Consider the following 17,337-nt stretch of genomic DNA (forward strand, 5'->3'; position numbering starts at 1 on the left):
ACCTTTGAGTCTCCTCAGATGAGCCTTTTGTTCAGTTTCTATTAGGGGAAACTCCAGTCTTGATGGGCACCTAAAGACACAAAAGCACAGACAACAACAATCCTGTTAAGTGATGGCCAATGCTGTGTTTTTTTGTTGGTTTTTTGCTGCTATTTTATTTTGTTGTAAAAAATGCAACAACAATACACACACAGATCATATCATTGAAAAGAAAAATTGTGGATTATTACAACTTGGGTTTAGGATTTTTTGTCTCCAAATTTGTCATGTGCTGCTCATTGTGGGAACTGTTGGGTTTCTCTGTAATTTAGTGAGGTTGAGACCTCACTATGTAAAGTGCCTTGAGAAAATGTATGTTGTAATTTGGCACAATACAAATAAAACTGTATTGAAATTGAATTTAATAGAGCATTGTGCTTAACAGTACCATGTCAAAACCAGAAATCCTATTTAGGACATACTCTTTTCTTTAAAAATGTCATAACGGCTGAACAGGAGCATTATGTGTTTTATTATTTCAGGTTGACATCATGCTGTGTTGAATTTTGGGAATCTGCTCCATGTTGATGTCTTCTTTAGAAAAACAACAGCTGTTAATGCCGTTTATATCTGTCTGACACATAATGTTGGGATAATATTTATGAATAAACTGTTTAAGGTTTGTATTTACTTCATACATTGTGTTTGAGAGAAGCCTGACAGAAGTCTTCAAGTGAATCTGTGGTATCAAGTATTGGACAGGGGACTTTCAGGGCATTTACTCAGCTGTGCCCCAACTGCCATATTTCCAATAATTAAAATCAGCCATCTTCGAAGTTGCCAACAGGGGGCTGTAGAGCCATACCTTGGTGCACCTGCATAGCAACTTCTTAAGGTTAGAAACATTTGCCCGGACACAAAAACTACTTAACAGCAATACTCCAAAATGTTATTCCACAATCACTATTCTAATCACTCTTTCTTGGTGTTTTCATTCACATTTTTTTATCAAGGTTAACTGTAAGGCTGTGGACAACATTGACACACTATGTTTGTATGTGTTAGTGTATTTTCCCACTTGCTGACTGTGCGTTCAATATGGCGTATCCAGACATCTTTGTTTTCTTTTGAGGCAGCATGGATCTCGTACATCTCAGGAGGAGAGGAGTCGCTGATGAGGAACATGCCTCGCTCCTGATTGGCTATATCCCTTACTATCAGGTTCTGGAGGGACAGTACTGGAGGTTTGTCCTGGATCACACAGCAGAGAGAGAGAGGAAGGGTTAAAGAGCAGCAGCATGAATAGCTGTTCTTTCAATCATCTGCTAAACAAATGTGAAATCAGTTTTGGTGTGTGATTCCTTTTCTTACCAGACTTGGGAAGATGTACCTTTGGTCTTTCTCCTGCAGAAATACTAGGATGTCTGTCATCAGTAAGACCTGTATATCTACACACACACACACACACACACACACACACAATATGCAGGCACACATCAGAACACATTCCAGTATACAGTATAATTGAATACATGAACTGCTTTCAGGCATGCACTGTAGTCCGGACATCGTCCTGAACTCCTCCAAAGGGGCTGTATGTGACATGTGGCTCTGGACATTCCCCATTACTTTTCCTGTCAGCCCCCTTTTAAAATGTCTGGAGAATATCTGAATGAGCCCATGTGAGAATACAGCAAGAGAATCTTCGGAGGATTCATTGCGAGCAAGTGGGCGTATTGATGACTGTTGCTTTCCACAGCTGAGTTATTGTCATGTCCTTTCTCCTCCATGCTCTAGACACCTGATATTATATTGCTGTTGTGAACAAGGCTGACTTCTGCTGTCTATAGTCACAAACTACCCTGAAACAAGTTTGAAAAAGTGTTTCTAGTTATCTTGTGGTTATAATTTACAATTATTTACAAGCTGAGAGCAAACTAATATTAATAAATAGAAACATATTGGAACAACTGCTTCAAAATCTGACTATCGAGTCTGGGCTAATAATTATGATAATAGATTGCTTTATTGACCATTTCTTTTTCCGTACCATTACCTCTATGTTAGGCTACAACCTACTACTTTTTAGCTACATGTTGAGATTATAGTAGATGGATAGCAGCAGCCTTTGTTGCATTGTGTAAGTTGTTAGGTTTAGATATTGCCGCCACAATGGTGCCATGATGGTGTAGTTGCATCCTGCTTCCGGAAAACCTTGCCGCTGTCAGGCAGCCGCTGCAAAGGTAGCTACTGGCTGACCAAAGACACCTTTACTTAAGATCTGATTCCTGATCAAAGTTATTACATTTGTATTTTGAGAGTTAAGTTTCTCAATTTTTTTATAATTTAGGGGGTAGGTTTCTTCAATAGCAGTGTTATTTATAGTCAGCACCAGTACAAGGCATCTAGTTTATTTTATTTTATTTAACAGGGGCCATTCACAACACAACCGTTGAGCCAGAGTGAACTACATAGCTAATATGTTCTGTGGTTTATTCAGATAAGAACTTCTGTGTTTGAGATGGGAGCAGGAAATAGTGTAAGGAGTGGTAAACCAAAATGCTATTATAAAATAAGATTTATTTTTGCAAGTTTATGCATATTGTGTTATCTTCTTTTATTTAGATCAGATACTACATAATATGGTGCACATTGCCTCCAGTGTTATTGTTAAGATATGCAGAGTAATATAATGTCAGGTAATGGGCCGAGTGTTGTGTTGTCCTGAGGTTGAGACGGACATTGAAAATGTACAAAGTAACAAAGATGAAGCACTCTCCGTGTTTTATCTCCCCCACAGCTTGAAAGCTATATTAATTTACCAGTAACATAGTGATTAGTGCCCATGACTGGAGCATTAAGAATTGTCAACCTAAAGTACTATTTTCCCTTTAGCACCAGACTGCGTCTGAAGGATATTGGTCCTTGTACAGGAGGGCTACATACTGTAAGTTCACCTACAGTTCACAAAGAAAAATTTTCTGTTTTTTTTTTACCTTTGAGCCGGGATCCCTGAGTTTTCCAGAAAAGGGTGCCTTCGTGGACAAGTCTCCGGCGGAGCAATTCTCCAGGCTTGAAAACTCCACCATCCCTTACTCTGGCCTGAGCCCGTGGGTCCAACTTGAGCTGTATCTCTTGCAACCGTTGTGTTTTTTCCATTTCCCCCATCTGCCAACCAGGATAAAAGTCATTGTCCAGTTCGAGTCCAAAATAGTGTATTAACGAACATGAATGAACCACATTAATTTGATTGGGTTTAAATGGAATATTGTAGAAGGGTTTCTAGACAACTGGTTAAAAATAAAACTGCATGTAGTAATTTTCTGGAGAATCTGCAACCTCTGACTGATTTAATTAAATACTAATAATAATGATTATAAGATTTGAATAAATAATAAGATTTCTGCAAAGGACCTTTTGACCTTTGACCAGTCCAGTTTGATAGTGTTTAAGTGAGCCAGACCAGGGAAGTCCCAGATGACTACATTACCAAGACTGAGACTTAAAAAACCTATTGGAGTGAAACTCTATCCCAACAGGGAATCCACTTTTTTTTATTTATTAGCAAAATTTTGAGGTATTTTTTTTGCCAATTCTTTACTTCGTACTTTGATGAACTCGCCCTAAGGCACTCATTCAATTGACTTCAAATTAGGTCAATCTAATCTTAAGACAATGACAATGTTAAATTTCAAAGGTTTTTAGTGATGTTTGAATATCAGGTCTATGGCATAGCATGGAATATTTGTTTGTTGTGTTGCATTAAGTCTCTAATCTGCTTGATTAGAGAAGTGCAAACTTATTTATTTACTGAATGCCAATCCTAACACCAATGTTAAAGGTGGGGGTGGGATGTCCATTCCCATAATCAAAAAGCACTTTGGTACCTGCTGGTCTATTGAACTAAGAAGATCTCTGACCATGGTGAGAGCCTGGGCCAGACTGGAGGCCTCTTCCTCATCCTCTGGAAGAGAAACAGACAAACAATTAACCATAATTATGTCATTACTGTCTATAGACGGCTAAATGATCTGCTCTTTGAATTTATCATTGTTTTTGTATGGCTTTGGTTGGTGACAGTTTTGTTTACATTAAGAGTCACCAAACTTAGCATTTAAAGTTCCACTTTGTCATTATTTCTTGGCTATAGCTTTCTTTCTTGGCACAAACTCTGTTTGGATCATAGGTACAGCTTTAGTTTTGGTCGTGAAGTGGTGCAAAAGTGCCAAGATGTTATATTATATTATATATTCTACATGTGCTGCCAAACCCTGTGGAGTGTAAGTGGATATAAGTCATCCTTTCCGTGTTCAGGTCTATTGTTGCCTGATTTTAAAACTGTAAGTAACTGGATTAATTAAACTTTCTTTTGCAGTATTTGATTTTGCACTGAAAATAGACTGGTAATGAAGCAATTGTGAGGGAAGATTCACCAGTGGTGTATTCCAGAATGCGTTGAATAAGGACAGGATACTTGGAGATCCGCTGAGTCACCAACAAGATGCACTCCTGAACCCCATGACAACGTAGCAAGTGTCCTCGGCTCACCCTCTGCCCAGAAACAGAGAAACATTTGTCATTTCTTTTACATTGTATTTGTAAGGCACCTATGGCATTTATAATCTGTCACTACAGTAACAGAAGGGTAAAACAGATGAAAAGGGAAGAGTTAAAACCTAAATAACTATAAATGGATTCAACAGGGTTAGAGTTACATCCTACACCAGGGTTCCCAGCACTGCTGGAACTGGGAACTGCGTTGCTGCTTGCAATCGCGCTTCCCAGCCCCCGCTGGCTTGGACCCCTAATTACGTGGTAGAATGAACTCTCCATATTGTTACCATCCTATGTATAAACTCACCCGTATAAAGCAATGGAACCGCTTGTCTCTGGCCAGCAGTTCCTTGTACAATTTCACAGCCCTCAAGTGGCGGCTACAGAACTCAGCATAGGTCTTCTGCATGTCATCTGCACACTGGCCAGAGAACTAGCAGAAAAACATTTTGTTTGTGTGTAAACAAAATGTACAGTAATCAGATAAATGCTGTTCAAAAACCGGAGGCCTGTACTACTAAGTGAGATCACTGGCTTAATAGGATAACTTCAGGAGTAACTTTGTGGCATCAGGGGTAAATTCGCAGTTAACCCATGCTGCGAAAGGTGGATAGGTTTAACGCGAGGCATGTTGCCATGGCAGACAACAATCAAATAAATGAAACTTTATTTGAAAAAATGTCAAATTGTTACTATATTTCAATAGGGCATCTTAAAACCTTTATTTTTTTTAAAGTGCAGAGCGGAGTGAAGGTTGTATAAAATCGTTTTGGGAGGAAATAATATATACCATTGCTGTGATAGACTTGCTTGCCTCTTTTGGTAGCAATGGCACAGGCAAATGAGAGTAAGGCTGAACTGGTTGATATTGATTACTGTATTCTGTGATAGAAAGAAGATATTAATTTATCTACATCTTGTGGCGTTTGAGGGAAATATTTATTTTTGCTGCATGTGTTGAATGTTTTTTGTGTCATTTGGGACAGTTCTGTTTACGTCTGTAAGTTACCTGTTTTGAAAGAGGGGATAAACTGTTAGAGCAATCAAGACAAACTACAATAGTTGTCATCATTAGTACTGAGTACATATGTGGGATGTAGTATACATTTATAAAAACCTTTAGATGTGTGACAAAACCAGTTGCCATAGCAGCAACAAATGAATACCCTCTAGGGAGGGAGTTGAAGGGGTAATCAGTTTTGACCCTGGTGGCAGCTCAGGGTTCTGTAAAAATGTTGTATTGTGAAATGTTCTTTTCCACAAAATGTGCTTTGTGAAATGTTGTGTTTTAAGAAATAGTATTGTGTTATGATATATTGTTGTCAATTTTTTTATTTGTATAGCACCAAATCACAACATACATCGTCTCAAGGCACTTTACTTTTATTTTTCTTTGTAAGGGTCCAAGCCAACGCCAGCGAGGGCTGCGAACCACGTTTTCAAGCAGCAACGCGATTCCCAGTTCCAGCAGTGCTGGGAACCCTATTGTTTTTTGTACTTTTTAATTATTCCAAAGCTAATAGTCTTGCAACAGCATAAACCGTGCATTGTGGAGTGGTGCCATTTTTAGGACTGGTCCAGGACCCTGCACTCACCTCAGGCACAAAAATTGACACACACCTGCCACTTGGGGGCGCTACAATTAAAAACCTGTGTTTTGCCCTATAACTCCCATTTCGTAAATCGCACATTTCTAAACCTTATATCCACTCATTCACTGAATAAAGCTGAATGTCCTTAGATAGGCCACGCTTATTTTCTCCTGCAGTTTTCTGCCCGCAAAATGGCGATTTATTGGAAACCCACTTTCGAACTCCTCCTAGACCGTGCGCAAAATCCCTCATTATACATCGCACATTTAAACACCTTACATTCACACGTTTCTTGAATCAAGCTGAAGCATATGATGTAAGCCACGCCCAATTCCGCTAAAAATGTATTTCGAAACCTGAAAACCTACTAAATTTCAAAGTCCTACGTTTTTCGTCCGATCTGTGGCCAAATTTGGACCAAATTTGGCAAAGATCAGCCATTAGGGGGCGCTACAAACACCACTCTTGAAAAAGAGATTTTTAATCTCAAGGAGTTTGCCTGATTAAACATAGATTGACTTTTCAGGTTCCTCTCTTCATCAGTCTCAGCAAGTCATATACAACCATCACCACCAGTGTCTGTACTTCATGAGGAATTTATTCTGCCTTCTGTGTTTTGTAAAATGTTACAGGTGGCAGTGGCTCATCCGGCAGTGTATGAATGTGACTGAATGGGTGAATGGGACTGTACTTTACTGTAAAGCGCTTTGAGTCGTCAATAAGACCAAGAAGAAAAGTGCTATATAACTAGAGTCAATTTAACATTTACTGTGTTATGACTGTGACAGTGTTATATGGGATAGGAGTTTTGTAAAATGTCAAGTTTTATTGAAATGGGTTTGTGAAATGTAGTTCAGTCAGGACCACTTTTGTCAAAATTAACTAATTTCAATAATCGCAATTGCTTATATTTGGCAGTATTGCTCTGTTCTGGGACCTCGCTGCCCTTCCACGTATGTGGAATGTCTGAGGTAGGGAGAGCACGCCTCCTCACCCCCCATGTGATAACATGGACAGTCAGAGGCAGGGAGAGCAGCAGCCAAGACATATGATAGAGGAAGCCTGAGCAATTAAGCCACAATAATTATTGTTGAACCAGCAGATTCACAGAGCACTCATACATTTTCGAGCATCAAGGATGACCATAGTTTCACGTCAGAGTTAAGGTTTGTAAGCAGTTGAAGACCAGCGACCCACAGCCTTGAGCGTTTGTATGGGAGCTATGGAGGATGCTGTAGTTGCTGGTTCTTTGCGGAGCAAATGAGCATTTTAGCGGACTGGCAGCAGCCGGGTTTGACCCGGACACACTAACTTTGGATGCACGTGTCTACAGTAGCCGCAAGGATTTGGCTTTCACATTTAGAGAGATTGAACAGCAGGAGAAAGAAAGACAAAGTCAGTAATTGTACTTCACTGCGTCTCCAAGTGACGTCATAGGTTTGTAACCGGTGTTGGCCACGGCCCACGAGGCCCGAAGAGCTGTTGCTTCGAAGCAACTTCTAGAGCGACTGGATGCTGGATAAAGCTGAGATGATGGTGATCCTCCTGCCCCGTAGAGCTGCTGCTGGGGCAGAGAAGTGGGCTGCTCTGGACGGTGAAGGAGCGGCGGAGAGTAGCAGTGCCAAGCTGTGACTGCGCCAGCGTGTTGTTGACAGCTTCCAGGGCATTAGTGTTAAGAAGTTAATTAGGGGGCTGCAGTGGATTGAATGGCTCTCTCTGAATGGATTCTCTGCTTAAGATCATGAAATGTTGCTTTGTTTTGTCAAAATGTTGTGTTTCACCAAATGTTATGTTTTGGGAAATTTTATGCTTTGGGATATGCTCTGGTTAATTTAATGTTGTTTGTTGGAAAATGTTTTTTGGGGAAGTTTTGCTATTTTATGGAGTGTTTGTGAAATGTGTTTTGTGAAATATATAATGTGAAAGATGTTTCGTGAAATATGAATTGTGAATTTTGTTATGTAAAATGTGTTTTTTTCCCACATTTTGTGAAAGGTTGTGTTATAAGAAATGTTCCTATTTTTTGTGGGATGTGTTTTATGAAATGTTATGTTTTGTAAAATATTTTGTTCATTTTGAGTTGTATTTTACAAAATGCAATGAAATGTTGTGGTTCCTGACATGGTTTTTTGGAAAATGTTATGTGAAATTAGTTTTGTGAAATTTTGTGTTATGGGAAAAGTTGGTATTGACATTTATGAAGTAAATGTAAATAATAAGATTAAACGAAAGCATTCGCAAAATAATGTTTGATATTCAAAGGTCCTCCTAATTATATACTGTAAACAAAACAAATCAAAACGAGGAATTTTATCAAGCTTACCACTGAGTGAATCATTTTACCTTCAGCAATGTAGTAATAATGTCAGTTTGTTTCTGCTGCTAAAGCCCAGACAAGCGTAGTTAATGTGTGATAAAGTCAATCAGACTGAATTGTTCATTCACTGTGTGGATAATTTATCTAATAAAATATATAAAATTCGTTTTTTATTTCTATTTATCAAAAAAAAGCTTTCAGGGAAACACTCAGGGATTTTGTTGGGAATTAAATAATCTTTGTTAAAATCAAGTGGTGGACACATGCTTCCAGCTTCATAGGACTGAAAACCCAGAGTTAAACCTGAAGTTACCTAGAACCGCAAATCCTGCTTCATAGTACAATAATAATAATAATAATAATAATAAATTTCATTTATAGAGCACTTTTCATTGCTAAAAGCAATCTCAAAGTGTACAGACCATTGTATCTGTTGATCTGTTTGTATGTGTATGTGAGAATGCTTGGCAGTCACCTGGTGTAACAGTATGTCCCCCAGCTGGTGAATGGTGAAGTTGCAGCTCGATCCACACTGCAGGCTGTTGTTGCGCCGCAGGAGCAGTTGTGCCAGGAAATGAGAATGTATCCTGATCAGCTGCTCCAAGCAGGGGAAAATGGCATGCACAGTGCTGAGCTCCAGCTGAAGCTCCTCCAGCATGCCCTGCTGAAACACCCTTTCCATGATATGCAGTGTTCGCATGTGATGAAGCTCTGTCTGAATCAGTTCTGAAAAGGACATGCACACGCGTGCACACGGACACACACACACACACACACACACACACACACACACACACACACACATAACAGAGTGTATAAATCATATAGTATATGCAATGAGAGGGCACTGCACTTTTTCACCAATTCTAGCGACAGTAAATAGTGTCTATGTATGTGGACTATCAGGTGGAGAAGAACTACTGTGTCAAGTGTCAATAAACTACTGCTGGAGAATTGATGATTTTTGTATCACCATAGATGACATCCTGCCTCTTGATGACATTTTTGCGATGTGTCTGCAAATAGCCGCCGTCCACAGCCATGCTCCATGAATCAGCCTTAAAGTCCTGGCACTCCAGTTCTATCTCCTCCAGCAGTGAATGATAATAGATGTCTCCTAAACAAGAGAAAACGATCAGCATGAAAATCAGACTGGAACATATTTAAGAGCTCTACATTGCACTATCAAGGTATGAATAGACAACTTCTTTTCTGTCATGCCTTTGCGACGAAGTTATCTGGTTAAAAGGTAAATATTAATGGACTGTATTTATATAGCGCTTTTCTACTTTAGTTTGTTATGGACCCAAAGCCCTTTATAGTACAGTCACATTCACCCATTCATACACACATTTATACAGTGTCTTCATACAGCACTTTTCCTATCACACATCATTCATATATTGCTGGCACAGCAGGCAGTTGCAATTTTTTAGGGTTTAGTGTCTTGCTCAAGGTCATATCGGCTAACAGACTGGAGGAGCCCTGGTTGATGGGTGACCCTCTCTGAGCCAGTAGGTAGAGGGGGCACCTACACTACGCATAGCCTCACCCTCTTTCAATCATGATGACGTCACAAGGGCTCAAAATATTTAATTCAATTCCATAAAAAAATGTTGTATATCGCCAAATCACAACATACACTATCTCAAGGCACTTTACATAGTGAGGTCATGACCTAACAAATAGACTAATTTAAAGTATATTGCATATTTTTCTCCTTGTTGTGTATGGCAGTAACATTTTGTTTTTCAATTAAAGTCTCTCCTGATTGAATTACAGAAAATAAGAAAAAAAGCAATGTAAGCACTGTCAATGTGTGTTTGGATGTTTGGATGAGAGGCAGTTATATATCCATGTTAAATTATTCTGCCTGGTAAGTGTGGGGAGCATGTGTGGTTGGAGTGATTCACCACACAAGACGGCAGGAGAAAGTCAGGGTGCGTCAGAGAAGGGACGCCTTTATAATTATAATTTATAACCCCGTTGTTATTATTATTACCTTTTTTGTAATGTTAGCCTTAGGTTTTAGTTTTTTAGACTTTTGTGAGTACATAAGAGTGGATTTAATTTTGCACATTGATTTCCATACTTACAGACAGAACATAGAATATACACAGAATACACACACAAACACATTTATGGTTACAACTTTTGGCACTGACAATGGAGAGAAAGGGTTACATTGATGGGTGACAGGGCTGTTTTCAAGATGTCAACGGATTTCCCGGGCATGTTACTATGTTGCACAATGTAAATCATTTTATGTTTGTACAACTCAGAAGCCAATGCTCCAAATTTGCCTTAAAACTGAGCTCGCTGAACTTGGGTTGAATAGTTATTTCAATGTGGATGCTAAACTGAGCTAAGAAAGAAAACAAGTTCAATAACCTTAAGCTTTAAAGCCATTAAAGATGGATTTGATTTTCTTTTTAAATTTTCTTGTCAGTTCTTCATTTGACATGAAGAACTTCCAGCTCCCAGTGGCTGTGATACATTGAATACATTTTTCTTCTTTCTCTTCTTCTCCCCCTCCCCTTTGTGTTCTCCTCGTTGCAGTGTGAGCGGCAGGAGGCATGGTTTACTTTCTCTATGTTTCACTACTGATGAGACACACCTGGCGACAATCACCACTTCTGCATCAGATAATTCCGTAATGCAACAGTGTTTTTTCTCTCTCTAGTGCTTGGATAGCTTTAGTTGTGCTCAGGTTTCCTGGTGACTCATGTTCTCTTTTTACCTATTTTCCAGTGTGTGCTTCACTTCCATTCTGATGCTGTCTTTCCTTGAGCCAGCCTACTTCCTGCCATCGCCACCTGATTATTTTGTTTTTTGTATCGGCATCCTATGTTTGTGCCTTTTGGTAAGAACTTTATTTTGCCCTTTTTCGTCTCAGTTGGTCCAGAACACTTAAAAACCGTAACACTTTATGTTAGTTAGTATTATTTTTATATACAGTGTAGGAAGAAAAAAAAAACATGACTGTTGTACAAATCTCATTTAATGAGCTGAGTGAAATCTCAGCAGTTCATTCTTTCAAGACCTCAAGTCAGAATGACAAATGTTTACAAGTCTGAAAATTAGACATTGAAAAAAAACTTTAGATTTTTTCCAAATCAACAAAAGTAGAAAATGTATATTTTGTTATTGGGAAAAATGAGTGGATTACACTAAATTCTTAGTGATGTTTCAAAATGTATATTTTGAATGCACTTATACCATCATCATTGAGAGACTCCACTGACATAGCTCTGGTCCTGAAGCTGAGGGAGTCTGTGGACTGGGACAAGATCCTACGCAGCCCCAGGGGAGAGTCGTCATTCAGGGTCCTACAACACACACAAACACAATGTGTAATAACTAATGAGCATCTCAGACTTTATCTATTTCATTTTTGTAAGGGAAGGAAAAATGGAATTATGAGCAATGTAACTTTTTTATGATACATCAGCTTAAGAAAGCATCAGTCATGTATGTTTTCAACAGGATGTTATCAGGTTTTGAAAATTACTGTACAAATCTAAATGTCCTCTTAGATTTTGGTTATGTATTTGACACTATAGATCACAAGATTCTATTACAGAGACTAGAACACATTATTGGGATTAAAGGAACAGCACTGGAAGGATCATGGATTTACACAGGGTTCTGTGCTGGGACCAATCCTTTTACTCTATATATGCTTCCCCTTGGCAAAATTATCAGAAAGAGCCAATGCTATTCATTGTTATGCAGATGATACTCAGTTTATCTATAAAGCCAGATGAAACTAATCAGGTAGACAAACTTCAGGTTTGAAAAAAAAGCCTGGATGAAGAGAAACATTAACTGAGCATAAAGTTACCTTGGATGGCATACTATGGCCTCCAGCTCTACTGTGAGGAACCTTGGACTTATTTTTGACTCACAATAAACAAGTCTCTAGGACAGCATTTAGTCACCTGCTCAATATAAAGATTATTAGAAACATCTCATCTCAAAATGTGTCCATGCATTTGTTACTTCTAGACTGAACTTCTGTAATTCATTATTGATAGCAGGGTGCAATTTGTGAAAAAAGCACAGTGGGGGATGGTTCGATCATGTGTCACGGGAGTGGCTTCAAACGGGAAGAACTAGCAAGGAGGCTTAAACTCATGGGTGCTAGTGGCTATCGCTAGCACATCTCTTACGGTGTCTGCGAGTGAGGTTTACACACACTGCACTGCCCAGCATTGGACTTGCTGATCACCGCTACACATGTACAACAAAACAAACATGCAAAAATGAAATCCCTCTTCCAAATATTTGTGCTTGGTGACATTCTGAAAAGCTGAGCATTGATCTAAGCTAATGGAACCAGGATCATTAGGTAAAATAGCCACAATGTCATTGTCTCATGAACATGAGCGATGACAGTCCGTGGTCCATTTCGGATTTTATCGTTCTATCGCACTATAGACTGTTCACGTTACAGCGGGTTACTTACTTTAAAAAAATTATATTGTATATGGTCTATCACTTTGAGGAGGGATGAATTTTGTCCCCACTAGGGCTAAGATTATTCAGCGGGGGCAGGGTTCTTTTTCTAACTTTGTTCCGTGTTTCACTATGGGAAATTGCCCTGGTGTAACCAACTTTGGAAGCTCCAATGTCACCACGTCTGTCAGTAACAGTCAGATCAAAATGTCATACTACCACAGTCGATTCACCCCCCTTGAATCATTCTATCTTCCTTCCTGTGAAGGAACTACACAAAGCACCCTCAGCTTATCTAGGCTAGCTTGGATCATCTGCTCAACAGTTTGTAGATGCACCGTTAAGGACCTCGTCGCAAAATGCAATTCCTGGCTTCAGTTTGGATTTGTAAGTCCTGTGCAAAAATTTTACTCAATCGTCATACAGGCGAACTGTTCCACCAGCTACTCTGTTTTTACTTACAGGTGCACTGGCGACTGTGTAGCATTTTTCCCTCCGGCAAACGTGTTACGGCAGCCGCATGCGTGTTGACCAAGACCAGAAAAGAGGACTCACATTACACCCATTTTACAGTCTCCTAATTTGCATTGGCTGTCAGCTTCAGAATCAATTTTGAAGCCCTTCTACTGGTTGTTAAGCTTTTAATGGTCTTGGCCCTTCCTATCTATCAGATAAGAAGGCCCAAGACCGTTGTTTTGTAGTGGCCTTTATTTAAAAAGTTTAAAGTTAAAACTAAAACCCACGGTGAGGCATCTTTTTTCTACTATGGCCAACGTCTCTGGAACAGCCTACCTTTTAACCTAGCTTTTAATCGAATTTTACTTAGTTTTTTAATTTGTCCTGGCTTTTATTTATATTTGACAATTTTTTACTATTTAATACATCTATATATAGGCTTAATTTAATATAATGTTATTACTTAAATTTTTTTATTTTTTTTATCTATTCTCTTTTTTAATACAATATATTTAATGAACCCTGAATTTTATTTTTCTATTATTTTATATGAATATATATATATACATATATATGTGTGCATTTCTATCTTTATTTATTTATTTTTATTCTATTCACTTTTCTTTTGACTGAGTATTTGTGTGTGTGTGTGTGTGTGTGTGTGCGTGTGTGTTTGTGTGTGTGTGTGGGTGGGTGTTTGTGTGTCTGTGGAAGGGAGGGGGGGTATATTTTTTATATATACTTTGTGTTGCATTTTTGCAAAGTCTGATTGATTGATTACGAGTTAAGCTTACATGTCACAGCGAGTCAGAACTCTTAAGGCTTGTAGTTAGCTCGGACATCAAACCCTGTGCTAACGCTTTTATCCAACAGGCTAACGTGCTGAGGCGCGCCTCGTAAGGCTAAGTGTTTTCTACTTTCTCCCTTTCAAGTCACCATGTCTTCGACCACTACCCCTGCCAAAGCGTCATAACCAAAGGTTAAAGAGGCTGCATCCCGCCTGTGCCCCACGTCATGTGGAGCATCCATCTCAGGCAAGGACTATCATCCTATGTGCATAGCTTGCATGGGCGCTAAACATGCTCAAACATCACTGCTTGACCCCTAGCCATGTTCCCACTGCGAAAACAGGCTGCTTCCAAATTGGGAATACAATGGCCAGCAGCCCAGAATGCAGAGGGGCCGGAGAGAGACCTATATGACCGTAAGAGGCTCCCACCAGCCCAACCAGCATATCCGGCCAAAATAAACGCAGAAAGAAAGAAATGACAGGTGCAGTGGGATACAGTACAGAGTTGTTGTCCTTGTGAACATGGGCTCGGCTATACCTCACCCCTTCGTAGGACTTCAGAGAGAATTGAAGTGTCTATCTAAGAGAATTGTGACTTAGCTGCCTGTGACTTTGTTTGGGTTTCGATGTTTGCCTTAGATTGTATAGTAGCTACTGGTCGATGACAGTGAGGCTTACCCTGAAATGTTGTTGGTGGACACACTCTTGGACAGGGATAGACCGGAGCGACCACGGCGGGATCCGAGCAGGGACTGTCGGAATCTGTCAGAAGGGTAGATGGCTGAAGTCGGACGTTCACGCATTCCTGGTGCTAAGGGAAAGAAAAAAAATGGTAGGCAGGTAGAGGACAGAGGGCAAGACAAGGAGGAGATAATGAGGGAAATAAATAGGGAGGAGGGAGACGAGATTAATAGCAGCAAGAGCAGGATGCTTAGAGGGAAGAGAAAACAAAGAAGAGTAAAAGGAAGAAAATTTGTCTGATTATGTAGAGGAGCACAACATTTTGAGGAACAGGAGAATAAAGAGTCAAAAGGAGAAATAGATGAAGTAGTAGGAGACTGAGTATAATCTTACATTGTATGTGTGTCTTACTTTTTGCACGCAGTGTGACATTCTGCAAAGCTGAGTTATTCCTCAACAGCACTGTCTTCTGCTGCTGTTTTAATAAAGGACCAAAGAACAATGTATGATGTTACAACTTAACTTGTTGTAAAAACAAGAGATAATAACACATAACCACATAAACACACACCAACATACAAATAACCAAAAAAACACAAAAGAACAAAAAAGGTTAATCAGAGTGGCAAATTAATAATGTATATCCTGATAAACTGTATCTTCAGTGCCCATAGCTGGATGCAGAATGTCTGAGTCAAATTTAAAAGGCAGTTAACACACACAGGGCCAAATAAATCAGCACAGATGCAACAGAGTCAGTGATAGTGTCAAAAGTATTATAATTTCAATGAGGTCCTTAAGCTAATACAACTGATCCAAATACAACAAAGCACTTCATTAGGAACAGCACGGTAGTACTCTCGCGTTAACTTATTGTGTCACTTCCAGTTGTTGTTGCTTCTGTGAACTGTGTTTATCCACTGCTCATCGTCGTCTCTCTTTAACACTGCGGTTTCCTCTAACTATTGGGATAACTATCCGCTCCACTTGCCCTTGTTTAGTCTAAACAATCACAGCTCTCTCCCTCTTTGAGCGACTCACCCTCTCCTGCTGTCTCTTGCTCTGTGTGCTCCATGTTTAGTTACTCCTCTGCCTCCTTTAGCGATAATCATACTTGTAATAAGTGTAGTTTGTTTGCCAGGATGGAGGCCAGGCTCAGTCTGTTAGAAGCACGACTCTGCACCATGGAGAGTAAATCATTAGCTGATACTGTTAGTAATCAGTCCACTCTAGTCGCTGCGAGCCGCTCCAGTGTAGCTTCTTGCGGTCCATCAGCAGCTCCCGAGCAGCCTGGAGACACTGCGGCTGGGTGACTGTCGGCAATAAGAAGCAGTAAGAGGCATGGTCCTAAACTGAAGCCCATGGTTCACCAGCAACCACTTCACGTTTCTAATAAATTCTCCCCTCTCGACACACCCACTGAGGAAACAACTCTTATCATTGGCGACTCTATTTGAAGAACGTGAAGTTAGCGAAACCAGTGACCATAGTCTGTATCCCTGGGGCCAGAGCAGGCCACGTTGAATCCTATTGAAAACTGCTGGCTAATGATGAATGTAGTTATGGTAAAATTATAGCCATCTGCCTTTTAGATCGTATTCCATCAAGGCTATTTAAGGTTGTATTACCTTTAATCAATAGTTCCATATTAGATCAGATACATTTATCTCTATTAACAGACTATTTACCAAAGGCCTTTAAGGTGGCAGTAGTTAAACCTCTGCTCAAAAAAACACTCTAGACCCAGATATCTTAGCTAACTATAGACCCATATCAAACCTCCCTTTTGTCTCTAAAATCCTCGAAAAAACTGTTGCCTACCAGTAATGTGACTATTTACAAGGTAATAATCTGCTTGAAGACTTTCAGTCAGGGTTTAGAAAACATCATAGTACAGAAACAGCACTGCTGAGGGTGACCAACGACTTTCTCATGGCCGCAGACAGTGGACATGTTTCTCTACTCGTCCTATTAGATCTTAGTGCTGCATTTGATACCATCGATCACAAGATTCTTTTACAGAGACTAGAACACATTGGGATTAAAGGAACATTCATACAAAAGTGAGATATATATGCTTCCTGTGGGCAATAAATTTCCATTGCTACAGAGATGATACCGAGCTGTATTTATCTATAAAGCCAAATGAAACTAATCAGGTAGACAAACTTCAGGACTGTCTTAAAGACCATCATTTTTAAATTCTAAATTCAGACAAAACTGAGATCATTGCACTCGGCACTAAACACCTCAGAGAAACATTACTAACATTACACACATACAGTTACCTTGGATGGTATAACCTTGGCCTCCAGCTCTACTGTGACGAACCTTGGAGTTATCTTTGACCAGGACATGTCCTTTGACTAAAACAAGTCTCTAGGACAGCCTTCTTCCACCTGCGCAATATCAAGAACATCAGAAACGTAACACATCCTATCTCAAAAGGATGCTGAAAAAATAGTCCATGAGATTGTCACTTCTAGACTGGACTACTGTAATTCATTACT

At 39.6% G+C, this 17,337-nt stretch overlaps 1 protein-coding gene across 5 annotated transcripts in view; it reads right to left on the reverse strand.

Annotated features, from left to right (window-relative positions):
- arhgef1a (Rho guanine nucleotide exchange factor (GEF) 1a) overlaps positions 1-17,337 on the reverse strand; it is a 68,544-nt gene that overhangs the window by 31,054 nt on the left and 20,153 nt on the right. For 3 of the 5 annotated variants that reach the window (XM_035633290.2, XM_035633292.2, XM_035633295.2), the window contains exons 4-15: positions 15,239-15,302; positions 14,825-14,957; positions 11,662-11,771; positions 9,416-9,559; positions 8,918-9,168; positions 4,841-4,966; positions 4,413-4,530; positions 3,867-3,943; positions 2,976-3,147; positions 1,351-1,427; positions 1,058-1,230; positions 3-70 (exon numbers count right to left, since the gene is read on the reverse strand). In XM_035633290.2, the coding sequence (XP_035489183.1) occupies positions 3-70; positions 1,058-1,230; positions 1,351-1,427; positions 2,976-3,147; positions 3,867-3,943; positions 4,413-4,530; positions 4,841-4,966; positions 8,918-9,168; positions 9,416-9,559; positions 11,662-11,771; positions 14,825-14,957; positions 15,239-15,302 (1,513 nt within the window). The remainder of the gene's footprint in view (positions 1-2; positions 71-1,057; positions 1,231-1,350; positions 1,428-2,975; positions 3,148-3,866; positions 3,944-4,412; positions 4,531-4,840; positions 4,967-8,917; positions 9,169-9,415; positions 9,560-11,661; positions 11,772-14,824; positions 14,958-15,238; positions 15,303-17,337) is intronic. The other 2 variants (XM_035633291.2, XM_035633293.2) reach the window with 2 other exon arrangements.

Source organism: Scophthalmus maximus, chromosome 5 (genome assembly GCF_022379125.1).
Source record: "Scophthalmus maximus strain ysfricsl-2021 chromosome 5, ASM2237912v1, whole genome shotgun sequence".
NCBI classification, from domain to species: domain Eukaryota; kingdom Metazoa; phylum Chordata; class Actinopteri; order Pleuronectiformes; family Scophthalmidae; genus Scophthalmus; species Scophthalmus maximus.